General features: G+C 48.3%; 1 protein-coding gene across 2 annotated transcripts in view; it reads left to right on the top strand.

Moving 5' to 3' along the window:
- Tshz1 (teashirt zinc finger homeobox 1) overlaps nucleotides 1-16,294 on the top strand; it is a 76,407-nt gene extending 60,113 nt beyond the window's left edge. The window contains exons 1-2 of one of the 2 annotated variants that reach the window (XM_063277293.1): nucleotides 4,347-4,473; nucleotides 11,706-16,294. In XM_063277293.1, coding sequence (XP_063133363.1) covers nucleotides 12,458-14,917 — 2,460 coding nt within the window. In that variant the 5' untranslated portion in view covers nucleotides 4,347-4,473; nucleotides 11,706-12,457 and the 3' untranslated portion in view covers nucleotides 14,918-16,294. Of the gene's footprint in view, nucleotides 1-4,346; nucleotides 4,474-11,705 lie in introns of those variants that run through there. The other variant, NM_001400632.1, reaches the window with a different exon arrangement.
- The last annotated feature ends 4,951 nt before the right edge of the window (nucleotides 16,295-21,245 follow it).

The raw sequence follows: 21,245 nt of genomic DNA, 5'->3' as shown, positions 1-21,245 counted from the left end.
CCTCCATCTCTGGGGCAGACCTTTGCTAATCACACGCTCTGCTCACTGGGAGTGGGGTGCTCCCCATAGGCATGCTCCTCTAATGGGGCGTGGCGAGGGTCATAGAGACCGCCATGGCAAGCTTCCGGGTTGGAGGGCCCTGTCAGAGATGTAAAGGGAGGAGGTACCCTGCGTTCTCCTTGTTTCCTTGTTAATTATAAATAATCCACTTTGGGGATGGCCATTTCTTTGCCAGTAAAAACCACTGTTTCCAGAAGTTGCTTATGTGGAGAGCCATTTCATGTGAACTGTTGATTCCTATTTGGGGATTTTTTTTTTAAATTGGAACTTAGCTCTTTGCTACCACACACCCCAGAAAACCCATGCTCCTCTGGAGTAGCAACCAGCTGCTGGCTGCTATAGCAAGGGATGTTCAGTGTGCCCCGGAGCCCGTGGCTGTGTAAATTTAGCACACAAATGCAGAGTATCTGACATCTTCATGCCCAAACGCCATGTCCAGTAGCCCTACTGACTTGGGGATAGCTTGGTAGCTATACCGTAGTTACAACTCCTTGGCCAGGTACACCTGTAATCCAAAAATCATGTAGAAGCTGAGACAGGAGAGTCTTGGGGCAAGGTGGCTAGACAGACTAGCACAATCTCAATGAATGTGGTGGAGAGGAATTGAGAAAGACACTTCTGGCTTTCACAAACATGTGTATATGTTATACGTGTGCCTATCTATATACATGAGCACATAAATACACATGTACATCACACACACACACACACACACACACACACACACACACACACACACACCTTTGGTGAAAGCCTTTGGTCAGCCACCCTGCTGTACTGTACTGAAGATGGGTATCGGAGAGACTGCACCCACCCCCCTTTGAGCAACCCCTTCCTGAAGAGCCTTGCACTTTCTCTGAATGCTTCCTGTCAGAGAGCATTGCCACTGGTAGGTTGCTCTGTCCTGGGGCAGGGTACTAAGGCCACCAGGTTGGAACCTGCTCCGTGAAGGAGTATTTCACAGTGGCTCCCATGCTGACTTTAGCTCTGAGCGTGTTCCCAGAAGCCTTTCTTCTATTGTTGCTGTGGCTTGTTGAACAGAGCACCCACACTTCTGCGCAGCTATCTGAGGAGGAACAATGGTGGTGAGGAGGCAGAATTCTGGGAGCATTCTGAGTGGGGATGCACAGCAAGGTGGCTCAGGAACACACCTTCACTCTGTGTATAATTGGGGTGCAGATTAAGACACAGGTTCGGGCAGGGGGTGGGGGGGACACAGACCTAATTGCTCCAAGCCAGTGTTAGTAAGACTCAGGGGAATTAGGAGCTTTACTACACTTAGTCATTAAAAAACAAATACAGCTGTCACTTCTCCCTGTCCTTAAAGTGACTGTTGACAAGAGAGAGCTGTGTTTTCCTTTAAGGAAACAAAGATGTTCTGAACAGTGTTGGTCCGCGAATTGAGAAATATAGTTTTTATCTAATTTGCCAAAGATACGATGTTTGCGCCTCATTATATAGTTAGGATTTGAGATGAAAATTTTTTTTTCAGACAATATGTGTGTATTTACGTTGTAAACCATCAGGGCACACATGGTTGGTGTCACATTAAGCTGTAACAGGGCTGTATACATTGCCTTCTGTCCACTCATATTAGAACGCACAGAATCTAACGAACATGGCTCAGGATGACAGCACATCTTTAGGGACACATTGGCATCCAGAAGGCACATTTTATGGCAAAAAAACTATTAACAAGATTTAATTCTTAGGAAAACGGAGTCCAGTCATAGGTTTCTTGCTGGGATTCCTGTCTTGTGAACGGTCAGGGTAAGAAGTTTGTCAGGTACACACACACACACACACACACACACACACACACACACACACACACACACACGTGTATACATATGCATCACACACATGTGTGAGCACGTGGGTCGAGTGCTCAGGCCTGCAGCCATTCTGTGCTGCTGGCCCATATTGGTTCTCATGGCCCTCGAGACAGCTCCCTGCCCCCCACTCCTGCCCCCAGCAGGACATACTGCATGTGTTACACTGTCACGGTCTGCGCCATCCTGCTAGGCTCAGGAAGGGCGGAGAAGCACTAGCAAAGCTGTTTTGACACAAAAAGAAATAGCAGAAATGATGATTCCGAGTCTTTGTTTTAGTTGATGGGGAAAATGTCATTTATTTCTGTAAGTAATTGTGAGAGGAGAATTTTATACTGCAGTTACCAATTCCTGGCTGCTCATTCATGAGATTTCCATGTTGGGGGTCTGGAGGGAGGGGCGTATGGATGGTGCTGGGGGGGAGTTTGTCCCTGGAGAAAATGTGATGGGGGTGACTTTGCTTCCTGGGTTCATCAGACTCTTTCTTAAAAAAACGTGTTAGGCCAGAAAATCATATCCATTCACCTGGGGAAGTGTTTTGTCCTCCGTTTTATCCGTAGAACTAGCAATCTTTACAAATACCGTCCTGTATCCCAGGACATCTGTACAGCATGAAAATGAAAGATTTTTTTTTTAAATCGTAGCCTATATAAAACAAAAGATTCTCAGGAAAAGTATGGCGGATGGCGAAAACAAAGGCGCTGATAAATAAATTCCTCCAGCTGAATTTGGAAACTCTCTCCTTCCCCCATGGAAAACCTTTTAAGGGAGCGTCTTTGAAAGCAATTCCGAGGATTCAATGATACTAGTAAAAAAAGAAAAAAAAAAAAGAAAAGCGTAATTATTCTGATAAAATTACATTCTCTGTCACGACAGGGCAGATATAATCCGGTTCAAACACCCATATTGCTGAGACAGATGTGAGGGACGTCTGGTGCTATGGGATGGTGTGCTTGGTTTCTGACCAGGTGTAGAAGCCATCGTGAGGTATGTTTGCTCAGGATCCCTTTTGTTCTCAGAGAACTGGCATCTACCTGTAGCCTCTTTAAAGATAAAAAAGGTTCCCTAACGTGTTGCCCCAACAGTCTCCTCGGCGTCCTCACCACGTCCTGTCATCCGCTCTCGTAGTACGTAGTGTAACAGCCTGAAGATTGACAGTCTCTTAGCCAGTTTGTCTCAGAAAATAAGACCTCTGACTCTATAACGGAGACTGCATTCTGAGATGCCCTGTGGTTTCAGGGACGGTGGAGTCCCGAGGACTGAGACCCCTGGCTGAAGTCCACGGAAGGGAACTTTATAGAAGATGTAATCTCTGGGTTGCAGTGTGTCAGGGAGCAAAGGCAGTGGGTCTGTTGGTGGCCTTCTTCACAGGGTTGTCCTGCTGGCTGAGGTGTGAGTCAGGATAAAGGCCATGGGTCCTGAATCATGCTTCTTCTGTCTTCTACTAGGGGAGTCCCACCTGTTGGGTAAAACCTACTGTTTCCAGGACAACAGACACTCCTGGGCTAGGGCCCCATGCTCTGTGGGTTACTTGTTAATACTGGGTGAATAGACTAGACTCTTCGTCTGCCTTAGGATGCGGTGGGGGTGGGGGTCTGTCCTTTCCCATCTGGGGACTGAGAACACGTCTTTCCCTGGTGCCTGGCTCTGGGTTCCCATATCTTGAGTGAGACCTGATTTTGTAGAGATAGAGTGTTCCGTTGTATCGATGTGTGCAGCTGTGGAAAGAAACCCAGTCCTGTCGCCCCGGTGCTTAGGAGGGCGGTGCCCCTCCAGGCTCCCCAGTCCATTCTCATTTCCCTCAGATTTTTCCTTCTTTTTCTTCCTGATAACCACTGAGCATCGGGAAGCTTCTCATCGGTTTGCGTGCGGTCTCTTCTACCCTGCCTGTAAAGTTGTGTTGGAACTTCACCAGCTTGAGACAAAAGGTTAATATCAGATTTGCTCGTGGGCAGATCAGGATCAGGCTTGGCCCCGTGCTTTCTTATTTCTAAGCTAATTTCAAATCGAATTTCCGGGGCAGCAAGAGAAAGAAGAAATTGTGTTTGTTTTTAGGGCAGTTACCTATGGATGGTTCCTGATTAAAATCAGAATGGAGGGGAGGTCATTTTTATTTACTGACCCTGAAGTTCTTAGAGATGGCTTCTACTGGGGCTTTAAGTAAAGAGACTTTGGTTGTAAGTCAAATGCATCAGTCGGACGGTGCGTTAACATTCCCTACCAGCAACTGAAATTTGCAGAAGCGATGGAAACATTTTTGTCCCTATCACGGTGGAACAGAAGTGGCCTTTCAGCCTTGCTTGGCAGGGATCAGCTTTTCCTGTGAGAAATCACAACCACGCTAGCAAATTAATGTACCTCTCGCTCGCATTTCTATGTTCTTCTCAGACTAGGAAAGGATGTGTTCTTGCCTGTTTCTGCTTTCTCTGCATTTTTTTTTCTTTTCCTCGATAGATTCAGACTCTCGATGGAACCACCTGCTCTCTCTCCATGGCAAAGGTGAAGGCAGAATTATAAATTTGGAAGACGTTGTGTTTTGCTGGGTTCCGTGATGAGCTGAAGCCACACACCCGTCCTTTAGGTGTGTGCGAGCCCCTTTTGTGAATTGGTCCCTTGGAGTAAATGTATTTTGATATAATGGCCATCTGTTCAGGAGTATCACATTTGCCAGTTTTTTTTTTAAAGAGTTTGGTGTAGATCAACACGCAGTTTGGTCTGATTATAGTCTCACCAGGTGGTAATACGATAGCAAGGTTGGTGCTCACTGTAAGGCAGTCACCAAGCAGCTACTGAAGACCTGGGGTTTTCTGTTTGATACTTTTAAGCGTCCACTTTCCTCGCAGCCAATTCTCCGAGACATTGCCTAATGAGGAGAGCAAGCACTGGAGGAATGAGCTGCCCCTCCCCTTGAGAAGTTGCTGGGAGCAGCCCTGAAACCTTCCTGCCCTCCTTCCTCGGTGCTCTAGGGCACATGAAAAGAGGGGGGCCCCAGAGACATCTACTGGGCCATACCTGGTATCAGGACACTACATGGGTCAGCTTCCATGAGGGAAAGCTGATATCATTATCTTCCTGTCGTCCCAGGGCTAAGTCGAGTGGCGTGTGGCTGAGCTGGGGCGCCTTTCTGTAGCAGCACAAACCAGTGGGCATGTTAGTGTGGATTGTCGTTTATTCTGCGTGTACCTCTTTGGGGTGCAACAGAGAGGAGCAGATGTCTCGGCACCTTCTAGCCACTGTAACACTATCACAGACTAGGCAAGGTAAAAATGGAAATCATTTTTCCCCCCAACTCAGAGGCCAGAAACCCAGGTTGAGGTGTCAGCAGGTCTCACCATCTCACTATGTCCCTTTGTGCAGGAAGGGGCACAGTAGCATTCTGGACTTTCCTTTACGAGGGGACCAAACCTAGTCCTGTGGCCTCCACCCTTGTGGCATGAGCCCCTCCCAAAGTCCCTCCTGATGGACTCACCCGATGATTAGATTCTAAGGTGAATTCCGGGAGAACAGAAACTTTCAAACCACGCCAACAGTGTTGGGTTTAATGACCATGGTAATTCTTGTAACCTTAAAGGTTTCTCCATTGCCACGATTGTGCTTTGGGAAGAGTAGGACCCCAAGGAGCAAGTGTGTGTGTCGGGCTTACCTGTCTGCTGGGATCAAATGGCCATTCTCCCTCTCCAGACTAAAAGGCAGCTGGCTGTCTGATAGCAAGGACTACAGTGATCATAGGCCCCATCCGTATAAGTGCATGTCTGACCACTTTGTTTCTCTTGGTTCATATCCAGGCATCCTGGGAGCACCCTTTTCTTTGGATCACCCCCCCAAATCCCAGGGTCATTAGGTTGACTTGCTTTTGCATGACTGGCATTGCAGTTTGGGGTTGGGTCCCAGACATCTCTGGGATTCCTCCGGAAAAAAAGTCAGGGTATGGGAAGCCCTTCTTGCTGTCAGACTGCAAAATCCAGGCTTGGGAACTCCTCCTGGCCACTTCTCTGTAGGTTCTGAACTTAGAAATGAGACTCTGCAGGTTTTGGACCCTTAGGGTACTAGCAGGAGGTGCCAGAACTCTGTCTGACTCTAGCATCTGAAAGTGGGGGTTCTCACAGGTGGAGCTGAGAGCTGGCTGGGTGATTAGACACTGCTTTGGAAGGGAGAAAGGTCTGAAGAGCAGCCTCAAACCAGTGGGCAGAGGTGTCCAGTGGTGTGGGATGGAGGGCAGATGCCTGTCACCAGCTGTTAATCCAGGACGTGTGCCTCCTTGTGAGTCCTAGTAAAACGATGACTGAGAATAGATGTCGAGTACTAGGAGCAGGGACAAGCGTGAAGTAGCTAAAAGGAGAAGGTCTTGGCATAAGGAACTGGAGGAGCATGGGATACAGGGTGAGCAGAGAGGCTGGACTGAGCCTGGTCAGCTGAAAACCAAAAGACCAGGTCACTCGCTTGCTTGTCTGGAAGGCTGCAGCTGTCTTCTGAGGGCCACTGTGGGTGGCTATGGAATAACGAGTGACAGGGGAAGCAGATGAGGCATCCTGGACAGCCCAGAGGAGGGACAGCTGATGCTTAGGCCTGTACCGTCTGCAGCCCCGCTGGCTGTTCAGCATTAAAGAAAAGTAGGAACCGTGAAGATGAGTGCAGTCCCTCCTTCCCAGGAGGAACAAGTTACTCTCTGCGCTCTTGGGTCCTGTTGATGGCCATACCCAGTGGATGCTCAGGGAAGGCTACATAGCTGATTTCAGAAACTGCCTGCAGTGGCTAATGTGAGTCAAATGGAAAACTTCGGAGGAGATTTGGAAAATACCAGAATTTATCAGGAGGTACATCCGTCAGCAGTCAAAAACCCACTAATGTATCCATTGGCTTGAAGAAATCATCATTAACGTTCCCTGAGAAGGGTTTTCCGATCGTACTGGCCACACACCTTTGTGCTCTGCCTTTGTTGTTTTTGGCTTTTGCTGTGTCTTTAGGGCATGGTCTGTGTGTGCATGTGTGTGTGCATGTGTGTGTATGCATGTGTGCATGTGTGTGCATGCGTGTGTGCATGCGTGTGCATGTATGTGCATGAGTGTGTGCATGTGTGCATGCATGTATGTGTGTGTACGCAAGTGCATATATGTGGGTGAATGTATATGTGTGTGCTTGTTAAGGCTGGAGGTCAAGCTCAGGTGTTTTCCTCAGGATCTGTTCACCTGATTAGGCTAATTAGGTTAGGCTGGCTGACAAGTGAGCCCCAGGGGATCCGCCTGTCTCCACCATCCCAGCACTGGGAATGTGCACCCACACGCCTTACTTTTGTATATGGGGTTTGAGGACTGAACTCGGATTCCTCGTTCTTGCATGGCAAGCACTGAACCAACTGTTCTAGAACATTCAAGGTGTGTCCTAGAACATACTTTTATCGAAGCATTGGATCCCCATCTTTGAAGACTTAGATTCCATCCATGTGCCGTGGTGCTGTGCACTGAGTCTTCAGGCATGAAACTGGTGCCCCATTTCACACCATCGCAGGCTGTGCACCCAAGAAGATGGTTTGGGGGTTATAAGGTGTCATGTTTCAAAATCTTCTCTCTTCTTCACTGTGGGTATTTAATATTCATTCATTCATATTCTCTCTCTCTCTCTCTCTCTCTCTCTCTCTCTCTCTCTCTCTCTCTCTCTCTCTCTCTCCTGCTCTCCTGCTGCCTCATAAAGAATCATCCCTTAAAGTCGAAGCCACTGATGGTTCGTCACTGCTTTTCATGTCCCTTGGCATGTGTTTGTCATACAGCTGGAGCCAGTGTCTGTGCCTGACATGCGTGTGTATATGTGTGTGTGTGTGTGTGTATCTGTGAGTGTGTGTCTGTGTCTGTGTATATCTGTGAGTGTGTGTGTGTGCCTGACATGCATGTGTGTGTGTGTGTGTGTGTGTGTGTGCCTGACATGCGTGTGTGTGTATGTGCCTGATATACATGTGTGTGTGTCTGTGTATGTGTCTGTGCCTGATATGTGTGTATGTGTCTGTGTGTGTGTATATATCTGTGTGTGTATGTCTGTGCCTGATATGTGTGTGTGTGTGTGTGTCTACGTGTGTGTCTATGCCTGACATGCGTGTGTGTCTGTGTGTCTGCGTGTCTGTTCCTAACATGCAACCCAGGCTTGACTTCGACTGGCAGCCTCCATGAGGTGGGGGGAGCTTCAGGCTGGTGGTGATCAGCAGGTGTAGGGGACATGGAAGGCTTCAGTGGTCACAGGCCTTTAAGGATGAAGTCAGGGTCAGTCCTCTAGACTACAGTGGGACAGACTCAGGAGACACAGAGCCATCAAGGCAGTGCCAGAGGAGGTCTGTGGACCTCCACCACTCCCAGGAGAATATCCAGGGCAGAAGAAACAGACGCCACTTCCAGCCTGGGGCATCTGCAGGGTGGATAAGTTAAGTGGCACAGAGAGAAGCCATGGCACCAAGGGCCCAGCTTTCATGCTGGCCCATTGTCCCCTCCCCTACCCTGCAATAGTCCTCTTGCTTTATTTTCCCCTGAGACATAAGCTCTAAGGGTCAGGGACAGCACTTCTTTTCCACAGTCACCTTCCAGAGAACAGGCAGTGCTGACAGATATCAGGTGGGCCCGAGAATGGCCACTCGGGTTGAAAGCCCTGTGCTTTGTGGTTCTATCCCTTGTCCCCGTGACACTGTCTGTTGTGCTGGCACTGTGGGATTGCTCATGATTTACATGTCGCCTCAGTCTTGGAGCCACCACATGCAGGCTAGTTCCTTGGGAGGAGAGAGGGTAGGAAGAAGGTTGTGTCCCCGTGACTACACTTCTGCTGGCACAAGGGAGAAATCAGACATGTATGATGACATATGAAGAGGCCACGGATGCCAGACAGCTCTACCCACGCCCTTTACCTGTTCTCCAGCTGGGACAGCCCAGCTTCCTGTTAGGGAATGGGGCCCTATCAGTGGGCCTCGTGGTATCCCAGATCTGGATAGCTTGAACATTTAGTTCTTGTGAGCAGAGCGGAAATGTGGGTGAGTCTGGCAGTCACTTTAGAGTGTTGCCAGCCTTCCATTTTCTAGGAGGGCTGTCAAATTACCTGTACACTGCCCAGCACGTGGTGCCATAGAGAAAGCCTGAGGCCCCACACCGTGGATCGTTTCTCCCAGTGGTGGTGCAGCATTAGCAGAACTGCACTTCCTGATACATTAGTGGAACAAGGACCAGGACCTATATGTTTAGATTGCTTTGGGATTTTCACCGAGGTGAGCTGAGGCTGGGTGGAGAAAGGCAGTGGACACATGTGTTCTGCAGGGCCTTAGAGGTCTCCATGTGGCAGAGTTAATGGTGTCTCATTGTGTGTGCATATAGGTATGCATATGTGTATGGGGTAATCGTCATGTGTGCTCTCATGTACGTGTGCTTCCATATGCATGTTCATACATGTAGAGTGGTCATATATAGGTTCACAATATGGTATGATCATATATGTCCTATCACATGTACGCTTGTAAATGTAGATGACTGTGAATGGCATGTCAAGTATTTGCAGGAGTAATCATGCATGTGCTGTTGCATTTTCTCATATGTACAGAAATGATAGTGCTGTTCTATTATGTTTAGCTTACACATCTGGAGGACTGTGCATGTGCCCTCGGGTGTGTGATTGCATGCACAGGGTGACCATGTAAGCATTTGTAATGCATGCATTCTTACAGTGGGGTGATTATACATGTACGATCATTGTATGCATGCTCAGGCATATAAAGTGCTTGTGCTGTCATATATGAGCTTACACATACTATGTGATTGTGCATGTACTGTCATGTGTGAATATGTGTGTGTGTGTGTGTGTGTGTGTGTGTGTGTGTGTGTGGCAGTCATTCACATTCTGTGAATGCCTGTCCTGAAACCTAGAGCCTTTCATTTGCAGGTGTAGAAGCTTGCTGGTCCTTCACCCACCCCGGTGTCCTCCCCTGGGGCACAGAGCTGTTCTTTGTCCCTCCTGTCATCCCTCTCTGAAAATGCCTGTACTCTTTGCCATGCTCCCTTAGGATCCGGCTCTGATAATGTGATAATGAATGATCGTGTTTAATGAGACGCCCCTCTCAGGTCACGCCAGTGCATTTTAATAGGGGCTGGAGACTACCTCAACCTCGAATTTCCTACTCCCTCATGAAACACTAGGTCACCTAGTTTTTCTGTCAGAGAAAGAGAGGGGGGAGGAGGAGGGGGAGGGAGTGGGGAGAGAGAGAGGGAGAGAGAGAGAGGAAAGAAGAGAAGCACATTGCTCAAATAAGTTTAAGAGGTAGTAAAAACAAAACGTGTCAGTACCAAGATATGTCACACATCAAAGCATTTATAATGACCTGAAGTGAGAACCAAGGTTTTCCCTGGCACCTGTGTGTCCTTTGGTTTGCAGTTCTGCAGGCAGCTGTAGGCCTGTGGCAGCCACTGGGGCATGCACCACTACTGCCTTCATAATGAGAAACTCTTCAGATGAAGTCCTCATAACATGAAAGTGACCACTGCAACCATGTTCAACGGTGTAATTCAGTGGCATCCAGAATGTTCCTGCTGCTGGGCTGCCGTCCCCACCTCCTAACTCTAGGTCGTTTCTCAGCTCAGACAACTGAAACCATAGCCAGAGGCATCACTTTCCACTCCGGCCCGGCCACCCACCACCTTGTGTGTGAACTGGACTGCTGTACAGACCTCACAGAAGGGCCCAAGACAGTATCTGTTCCACATAACTAGCCCATCTCCCTTTGTGCGGTGTCCTCAAGACTCGCCCATGTCCTTGTGGGTCCCGGGGTCAGTGTTTTCTGTTCTAGGATTAGATGGTGCTCTGTGGTGTGGATGGCCACAACTGTCTGTGTGAAGGATGCTAGCCTCAGTTCTTCCTTTAGCTGTGGCGTGGGATGCTGCTTTGGGTGTCGGTGTGTGGCAATGGCCTTGGCCACCCCTGAGCGGTCTTTCGTAGGTAACACTGGGTTTTGCCCTGACAGCAGACTCACATCGTGATAAGCATTTGTTTTGAGTGAAAACCGTATTATTTTTTACTGCTTCTCATGAAGGAGTATTTTGACTTGCAGAAAACATAGAGTATTGCCCAGGAAATACATTGGTCTACAAAAGAGAGCTGGGTTCCTCCTAATTTCATGAAATGTGCTGTGCAGAAATCAAAGAGGGCTTGCAGGTCCAGTGAGGGCTAGCCTGTGGGATTCCTTCTTCTTCCCTGCAGCCTCTAACCAGACTGATGTCTTTAAGAAGGGGTGGTGCATACCTGCAATGCTAACATCTTGTGGCGGGGGGGGGGGGGGGGATGGAGAAAGAAGATTGAGAGTTCAAGCCAGCCTGGGCTACTTGAGACCCTGCTGGAAAGAAGGGAGAGAAGGAAGGAGAAATGGAGGGAGGAAGGAAGGAAGGAAGGAAAGAAGAAGGTGAAGGAAGGGAGGAAGGAGAAATGGAGGGAGGAAGGAAGGAAAGAAGGAAGGAGGAAGGGAGGTGAAGGAAGGAAAGAAGGAAAGAAGGAAGGAAGGAAGGAGAGAAAGGAGTTGGGGAAACAGGAGGAAGAAAAGAAGAGAAGAGGGAGAGAGCAGAGTTAGAAAGGGCTCAGGCTTCTGTGCTGAGAGGGCACACTTTGTGGGGGGACAGTTTCGGCATGGTCTTACTCCTGCTTGCTGAGGTCCAGTGGGCGGGCACATGGAGTTGAGGTTGAGGTGGCCTTGTAGCCTGGGAGCCTGGCTGAAAAACATCTTTTTAAAGATCACCTAACTGCTGGGGAGGCTGCGTCCTTGAAGATGATTTACTCCTCTGACTGTGGGTCATTTTTCTCTCCTAGCTTATGTTCCCGAGGAAGAACTGAAGGCCGCCGAAATAGATGAGGAGCACGTGGAGGATGGCGGGCTGTCTCTGGACATTCAGGAGAGCGAATTCGTGTGCAATGAGGAGACAGAGATCAAAGAAGCCCAGAGCTATCAGAATTCCCCCGTCAGCACTGCCACCAATCAAGATGCTGGCTACGGATCACCCTTTAGCGAGGGCAGTGACCAGCTGGCCCATTTCAAAAGCTCCACCTCCAGAGAGGAGAAGGAGGAGCCGCAGTGTCCAGACAGTGTCTCCTACCCCCAGGACAGCTTGGCACAAATCAAAGCCGTGTATGCGAACTTATTCTCAGAGTCCTGCTGGTCTAGCCTAGCATTGGATTTAAAGAAGTCCAGTTCTACCACCAGCAACAACGATGCCAGCCAGAAGGAGAGTTCCACACCTACCCCCACACCCCCTACCAGTACCGCCAGTACCGCCTGCACCACGGCTACCACAGCCATTACCAGCTGCAGCACCAGCACCAGCCATAGCAGCACCACCAGTAACAACAGCAGCTCGGGGTATGACTGGCACCAGGCTGCCCTGGCCAAGACGCTGCAGCAGACGTCGTCCTACGGGCTGCTGCCTGAGCCCAGCCTGTTTAGCACCGTGCAGCTCTACCGGCAGAATAACAAGCTGTACGGCTCCGTGTTCACAGGGGCCAGCAAGTTCAGGTGCAAAGACTGCAGCGCGGCGTATGACACGTTGGTGGAACTGACGGTGCACATGAACGAGACAGGCCACTACCGTGATGACAACAGAGACAAGGACTCTGAGAAGACCAAGCGCTGGTCCAAGCCCAGGAAGCGTTCCCTAATGGAGATGGAGGGGAAAGAGGACGCACAGAAGGTGCTGAAGTGTATGTACTGCGGACACTCCTTCGAGTCCTTGCAAGACCTCAGTGTCCACATGATTAAAACAAAGCATTACCAGAAAGTGCCTCTGAAGGAGCCCGTGCCAGCCATCACCAAACTGGTCCCTTCCACCAAGAAGCGAGCGCTGCAGGACCTGGCATCCCCTTGCTCCCCAGAGCCCACGGGCATGGCCACTGACGTTGCACTGAGTGAGTCGGCCAAGGACCAGAAAACGGCCAACCCGTACGTGACTCCGAACAACCGTTATGGCTACCAGAATGGTGCTAGTTACACGTGGCAGTTTGAGGCCCGAAAAGCCCAGATACTCAAGTGCATGGAATGTGGCAGCTCCCATGACACCTTGCAGCAGCTCACGGCCCACATGATGGTCACCGGCCACTTCTTAAAGGTGACAACCTCTGCCTCCAAGAAAGGAAAGCAGCTGGTGTTGGACCCTGTGGTGGAAGAGAAGATCCAGTCCATCCCCCTGCCCCCGACCACTCACACCCGGCTGCCTGCCTCTAGCATCAAGAAACAACCAGACTCTCCTGCAGGCTCTGTAGCCTCAGAAGAGAAGAAGGAGCCTGAGAAGGAGAAAGAGAAGGAGAAAGCCCCTCCAACTGCTGGGGACACAGAGAGAAAAATCAAAGAGGAGACTGAAGACGCCACTGAGAAGTTTGAACCCACAGCCCTCTATCAGTACCTGCGTGAGGAAGACCTAGACGACAGCCCCAAGGGGGGAGTAGATATCCTAAAGTCACTTGAGAACACTGTGTCCACGGCCATCAGTAAAGCCCAGAATGGTGCGCCCTCATGGGGTGGGTACCCCAGCATCCACGCAGCCTATCAGCTGCCAGGCACAGTGAAGCCACTGCAGTCAGCTGTGCAGAGTGTGCAAATACAGCCCTCTTATGCCAGCAGCGTGAAGTCGCTGTCCTCCACAGAGCACAATGCCCTCCTACACTCTCCAGGGAGCCTCACGCCCCCGCCCCATAAGAGCAATGTGTCTGCCATGGAGGAGTTAGTAGAGAAGGTCACCGGCAAGGTTAGCGTCAAGAAGGAGGAGAGGCCCACTGAGAAGGAGAAGGCCTCCCCGGTCAAAGCCATCTCCCCTGTGGCAAAGGAGAATAAAGATCTCCCTAAGTCGGAGGAGACTGGGAGCAAGCCACAGAAGAAGGGCTCCGATTTGGAAACTGGGAAGGCCAAAAAGGAAAGTACCGTGGATGCTCACACCCCAAACGGTACAGAGCCTCTTAAAGCCAAGGTCACCAATGGCTGCAGCAACCTGGGTATTATCACGGACCATTCCCCGGAGCCCTCTTTTATCAACCCGCTAAGCGCCCTGCAGTCCATCATGAACACCCACCTAGGTAAGGTGTCCAAGCCTGTGAGCCCCTCTCTGGACCCACTAGCGATGCTCTATAAGATCAGCAACAGCATGCTGGACAAGCCTGTCTACCCCACGACCCCCGCTAAGCAGGCCGACGCCATCGACCGCTACTACTACGAGAACAGCGACCAGCCCATCGATCTGACCAAGTCCAAGAACAAGCCACTGGTCTCAGGCGTGGCGGATGCCGTGTCTTCGCCTCTGCGGGAGAGTGCCCTCATGGATATCTCGGACATGGTGAAGAACCTCACGGGCCGTCTGACTCCCAAGTCCTCCACACCCTCCACGGTGTCCGAGAAGTCAGATGCAGATGGCAGCAGCTTTGAGGAGGCCCTGGACGAGCTGTCACCTGTCCACAAGAGAAAGGGGCGCCAGTCCAACTGGAACCCACAACACCTCCTCATCCTCCAGGCCCAGTTTGCCTCCAGCCTCCGAGAGACGGCGGAAGGGAAATACATCATGTCGGACCTGGGCCCTCAGGAGCGGGTGCACATCTCCAAGTTCACAGGCCTCTCCATGACCACCATCAGTCACTGGCTGGCCAACGTCAAGTACCAGCTACGGAGGACAGGGGGAACCAAGTTCCTTAAGAACCTCGACACAGGGCATCCTGTTTTCTTTTGTAACGATTGTGCCTCTCAGTTCAGAACTGCCTCCACGTACATCAGCCACCTGGAGACGCACCTCGGCTTCAGCCTGAAGGACCTCTCCAAGCTGCCACTCAGTCAGATCCAAGAGCAGCAGAGCGTCTCCAAAGCCCTCGCCAACAAGACTCTGGGCCCACTGGGGTCCTCCGAGGAAGACCTGGGCTCCACATTCCAGTGCAAGCTCTGTAACCGGACTTTTGCGAGCAAGCACGCAGTAAAACTGCACCTCAGTAAGACCCACGGCAAGTCGCCGGAGGACCACCTGATCTACGTGACAGAGCTGGAGAAGCAATAGTGTGCAGGGGTGCAGGTGGTTGCAGAGGACTGAGCTCCCTCTTGTGCTGCACTAGGCCTGGCCTGAGCCTCTGAAATCAGTCTCTCCTTTGTCGCTGACCTGCCTATCTGGACTTGGTTTTTCTCACACATATTTTGTAGTTATATTTATATGCTCTTTGTCTGGTCTGTGCATGTTATTTTTCTTTTTCTCCGTGAGTCAAAGTCTGACCTTCATCTTCAGCATCTGTTCTTGTTGAGCTATCTTTTGTAGGAAATAGTGGGGGCACGCTTGGAGACATTGTTTAGCAGTAAAGAAACAGATACAAACAGCAGCGATAAAGAGACATCCTAAAATTAAGAAGTTGCCATGACAATAAAGGTCACGGGACCTGGTAGTATCAAGTTTAACCCTTTGAGGACTTTATCTCTGTGCCTTTCACTCAAAAATTAAACAAAAAAAAAGTTTAAGAAAAAAAAGAGAAAGAAAGAAGGGGGAAAGGCGCTTAAAGGCATTTCATTCAGATCAAAAGCTGTGTCAGACACAAAACTTATTTAATAATTAAAAAATGAGCTTTTATGACAAGACATGCATGCAGCGGTTGGAGACAGAAAGCTGTCTAGGACTCACGGGGTTAGGAAGCCACAACTTTATATGTTCAAAACAAAAACAAGGAACACCCCAGTCGCCACTATGCCCAAACCCTCTGGATGCTGAAAAATGCCACTTTTGGCAAAAAAAAAAAAGTATGCAAGCTTATTATTTAAAAAAAATGTGTAAAAATGCTATTTCTTTTTTTTTTCTGTAAAATACTGCAGTTTATAGTTATTTACAAATGTAAGCTTTGGTATCAGCTGACCTTTCTATAGCGTGATGCATTGGTAAATGAAAAAAAAAACACAGAAAAAAAAACCAAAAAAAAAAAAAAAGAAAGAAAAAAAAGGGGGGCAAATATTGGATCCTTTCCTTGTAAACCGCCAGCCTCAGCTTACACACGCCTGTATGTTACATATCATATCATTTTAATCTACCCCACTTTCTTTGTACCTTCTGGCTGTATGCTTTCTCTTTTAACTTTTTATATTGTCATTTTATATTAAATTTCTGTGTATATAATGTAAAACCACAATTTTTGGATAAAATTTAGTTCCTGCAGCTTGATTTAAATAGAGAAAATTTTACCTGCACCTGCGTCTTCTCAGATGCATGTACTCAGAGGAACTATCAGACAAAAGTAAATAAATAAAATTAAAAAAAAAAACCAGAGCAAGCAGTGCACTGTTAATTATACATTCTGATGTCCCGTCATTAATATTGTACAGTCCATTTTGGTTCACACAATTAAACCCACTGTTTTCTCAAATGTAAAATAAACCCACACGCAGTTCTTGATTTACAGAGATTGTCCTGGCTGTCGTTACTTTCCCTTCAAGATGTTATTTCAACCACAAGAGGCATTGCTTATGTGATCAACCGACGACAGTTCCATTCAGACGCACCAGCCCATGATGTGTGTGCTGGTGTGCTTCGTTCGGACGAGAAGTGTTGCGTGTTTAAAGGTGATAATTGACATGTTTCCCTCATGGGTGTCCAGGATGCCCAGAGTTCAGTCCTTCCATGGTGGCTCTTTGGTCCATTGGTAGGTTATGGTGATTCTTTCAGAGAATCCTCCCAGACGATTAGAAATAGTTGCCGCCAGCTTCTTGTATACATCTGGGGGCTTCCTGGCCAGGTAGCAGGCTAGACCTCACGCAGCTCAGGCCCTGGCGATCTTGGATTAGTTCTGTGTGGCTGGCTTGTGAGTGTTTAGTATCGACTGGCTGTTTTTCCATTCAGTCGCTGAGCAGAATTTTTGCTTTTCTTTTGTCCTTTCCGAGGCACAGGAGGGACCCGCCCAAAAGAACCAGCACTGGTCCCGAGGTGTCATGTCTCAGCTCCTAGATACCCGAACTGGTTACTCTGGCCCACTTTCAGCAGCTGAGGATACCAAGACCCAACACCTAGTAAAGGGTTTTGTCTTGCTTTGTTTTTACTATTTGCTTAAGTCTCTATAGAATTATGTCTCCAGAAAAGTAAGAACTCATACTGTGTTCAGGAATGCTGGATTTTTCTAGCGTTTTCCATTGGTAAGGAGCTGACTCAGCTATTTAGACACATCGCTGGGTGATTATGAAGATTAGGCTGAAGGTAAATGCTGGGACAGCAGTCAAGCCTGGGGTGTGGGCCGACATGGGGTGCTTCCAAAGCCATGTCTGGGTGATGGATACCTTTTTTTTATACTGCAGATGTGCAAACGTTTCGTCCTCACAGTCAGAGTCGTGAAGCCTCAGTCTAATAGGAGGTGAGAGTTCTGAGGAAGATTCTGCTGCAGACCATCCCAGTGTCTGTCACTTGCAGCTTGAGTTTGAGCACCAAGGGGACCATACAGAGCTCCAGCTTTCTTGGTGTTTTCTTTCTTTGTAGTTCCTGGGCTGGCTGGTACGTTGTCACCGTTCCCAGTTTCCCAGTTGGTGGGAAGATGTTTCCTCAACACCACAGAGATGGTGACCCCAGTTAAGGTTACTGAGTCCTCCTAGTGTACCAAGTCCTACTGTGCGCTCTGCACATGTGAACCCATTCCTTCTTCACAGCTCTGCACCAGGTCCCTGACTGTCAGCCAGTCACAGCAAGGGGCAGGTATTTATCGTGTCACGCGGCTTGTGACGGACTGAAGCTGGACTTTGGGCTCTGGAGTACTTACTGCAGTGGCCATGCTCAGCATTACCAGAAGAAAGACCTGGGGCAAAAAGATCTGATTTGACCCCGGAAGAGGCCAAGAAGGTTGTCTTTTACAGGGAGATGAGATAGAACCTAGCCCTTAAAAATGGAGTGCCGAGGATGAGCATGGTTTGGTAATCAGCTACCAGAGCAGACGCCCTACCATGCTTCCAGCCACCTCTGCCTGTGGCTGCAGCAGGTCACAAGCTTCTGTGACTTTATCTTCTGCTGGATCTGAAAATAAGCCAAAATGATGTTGGTTGTGAGTTTATGAATGGAGTTTCACAGAGGATGCCCGGTGACCCAGAACCTCAGCCAAGACAGACAGCAAGCTCAGCTGGTCGGGTTGTTAGCAGAGTACCAGAGTTGGATCCCCAGAGCCGGGTTAGAGAAGTCAGGTTTGGTAAGCATAGCTGTAAGAAGAGCAGGAGAAGAGGGAATGCGGGTCCTCTGGGCTCACTGTCTCACCTGCCTAGCCCACTGCTGAGTTCCAGCCCAGGGAAAGACCCTGCTTTATAAAACAAAGTAGACGGTACAGAAGAACGGAATCGTAGGCTGTCCTCTGGCCTCCATATGTCCATACAGGTACCCACACATGAGCATACATATGTACACACATAGACCAACTGAGGGGTAAATCAAAGGCCCACAGTCTGAAGACTTCACATGTCTGTTCCTTTTCACTGTGTTGGGACAAACACCTACCATCTTTCCTCTGACCCAGAACACATACTTCTGTGCACCATGAAACCCTGTCTGTCCCACATAGTACTGAGCAATGAATGGGCCCTGAGCAGTTGGAAGAGCCGGTTACCAATACCCTTAGGATGTGGGAGGAAGCAGGAAGATGGCAGGCAGCTGCTCACCCAGTCCAGAGTTCTTGCCAGGCTGGTGGTTGTGCATATACAAAAATAATTGTGGTTTGCATTTAATCTGCAGTTTAACCGTGAAGTTTAATAACCAATTAAACACTTCCCTCCTTTGGATGCGGGATGTTAAAAGCTTGGGCTGTTTCTCTGAATGTGAGTTGCTGCTGCTTAGCCAGTATTTGAAGTGGGATCCAGCCTGGGAAATGACGGACAATAGTTTACATAGGAGAAACTAACATTTAGGCAGTGTGCAGAAAAAGGCATGTTTAAACACTTCAAGATGTAGGTCTCTTATGGCTAGGAGATAGATGGGTTAAAGTGCTTGTTGAAACAGCAAAAGGGCCAGAGTAGCTCATCTCCAGAACCCATGTAAAAATACCAGATATGCAGGCACACCTGTGTAAGCCCAGCCACTGGGGGGGGGTGAACATAGAAGGATTCCAGGGGCTCACTGTCCAGTCAGCCTCATCTAATCTATGAGTTCCAGGCCAATGTGAGGCTACACAACTAAAGGAGAAGGTTGGGATTTCTTTTTTTTCTTTTCTTTTTTTTTTTTTTTTTGTCAGAGCTGAGAACTGAACCCAGGGCCTTTTGCTTGCTAAGCAAGCGCTCTACCACTGAGCTAAATCCCCAAGCCTGAAGGTAGGGATTTCTAAGGATGACACTTTTACTTATATACTTATGTTCACATATACATGAGCACGGCACACACACACACACACACACACACACACACACACGCACGCACATGCACACACACATACACGCAGAGTTTGTGGCTTTTCATTTCTGTTCCTGATAATCTTTAAAAACCTGTTGAACTGGCAGTTGTGGTACACATCTGGAATCCAGCACCGAGGAGGCGAAAGTAGGTAGACCTCTGGGTCAGAGGTCAGCCTGGTCTACATAGCAAATTCCACGCTATGAAGCTACATGCTAAGACCCTGTCTCAACTTGTTTTTTTAAAGTGAGCCATCGTTATCCCATCATTATAGGACAAATGCATATCTTAGCCAGGTCCAAGAACCCAGCACACACAAATAATGGTTTGGGTATTTTTACCAAGGTCCTTTTGTTTGTTATTTATTAAAATTTCTAAGAAGACAGCAGATTCTATTGAATCTAATCATCGAATTAAACACTTAAGAGGCATGGAAGAGTTCAAAAAAGAAACTAAGAGAACTTGTGCTTTTACTCGACTTCGATGACAGTGACTGAAGTGAGGGCTCTCACCTCAGGGACGCAAGAACAACAAAAACACGAAAGGAATCAAAACCACTGTTGGCAGTTTAGGGACAATCACTGCTAACATTTCAGTGCTGACATCTTCCCCCCAATATGTTTGCACAAAGTACAGGTCACGCTGAACATAATTCCTTGTTTTTCTACCTCACCAGTTCACAGTTTGTTTTTATCTTCCTGATTCTTTTAAATATCGATTACTTGACATCCTATTGGGATATGCTGTAACACAAGCAAGTCCCTAATTGTTAAAAATTTTAGAAGCAACCCCTAGGTTCATTTTTAGATTTTCACGATTCCTCTTAATATTTTTGTAAACAGTTCTGGTCACCACCTTTAAACCCAATACTTGGATTTGAGGTTTCCCTTACAGTGCAGGGAAACATAGTCAGATCACCTACAGGCAAGTTCCTGGGAGCTGCCCCTAAGACAGTCTGTCCTGCTTCACTCTGCTTTCTACAGGGGGGGGGGGGTTAAAAATATTTTGAGTATTTCATTAATTGTCTAACGATATTTTAATTGAGGGAACTTGCAATATTTACTGCCTATTGAAGCTATTTAAAGGGAATGCATAACTGCAGGTGGCTGCAGGCATGCTCTCAGGTGGATTATAACGTCACTTAAATTCGCCAATCAGCTCTAGAGACACCCCAATAATGAGGAGAAAAAGCACCCCCAAGTTACCTGGCTCACCTGGAATGAGGGCTAGCTTGTGGGCAACTGCCTTAATCTCTGGCACCCATTTCTAGTTCACCGTATCTCATTTGTGGGCACAGTGCTCGTCTAGCTTCCTCAAGCCCTGGGTTCCAACGCCAGCCCTGTATAAGCTGGGTGTCTGGTACAGGCCTCCAACCCTAGCATACAGAGCGCACAGGCTGGGGGATCCGAAGTTTAAGGTCTCCCTCCATTACCGTGAGGCAGGTAGACTGGACAAGAAGATACTCTGTCTCAAACAAAACAATCAAACAAAACACAGAATAGCCAAAGTAACAATCATTAAAAATAGCGCCAACAAAAACTCCCCTAAACTGACCTTGGTGGTGTAGGTTTGTAATCCCAGCTACAAGTGAGGCAAGGTCACAATGTTAAGACTTTGAGAGCTAAAGAGTGTGTTCAAGGGCAACTTAGTAAAATGCTGTCTAAAAATAAAAAGTAAAAGGAGGGCTTGGATTTTGGTTCACTGAAAGTATCTGACCAGCATATGTCAGACCCTGGGTTCAGTCCCTAGTACTAAAACACCAACAACCCACTCCGAGCAACCCAAAATCAATCACCAGCGTATTTCTGGACCACTTCCAAATAGTCCAACCTGCTCCCAGGAAGCCAAGTTGAGATCCTATGATTTACATGTGATGGACCTTTAATATTAGCAATAATAATAATAATAATAATAATAATAATAATAATAATAATAAATTCAGAATCAAGTGGCAAACTGAGACAGACCACTTAGGGTTGGCTCCACCAAGTTCAGTTCTTTT

The sequence above is a fragment of the Rattus norvegicus genome, chromosome 18 (genome assembly GCF_036323735.1).
Source record: "Rattus norvegicus strain BN/NHsdMcwi chromosome 18, GRCr8, whole genome shotgun sequence".
In the NCBI taxonomy this organism is placed as follows: domain Eukaryota; kingdom Metazoa; phylum Chordata; class Mammalia; order Rodentia; family Muridae; genus Rattus; species Rattus norvegicus.
Note: the sequence above shows the minus strand (reverse complement) of the source record. Positions and strands in the feature narration are given on the sequence as shown.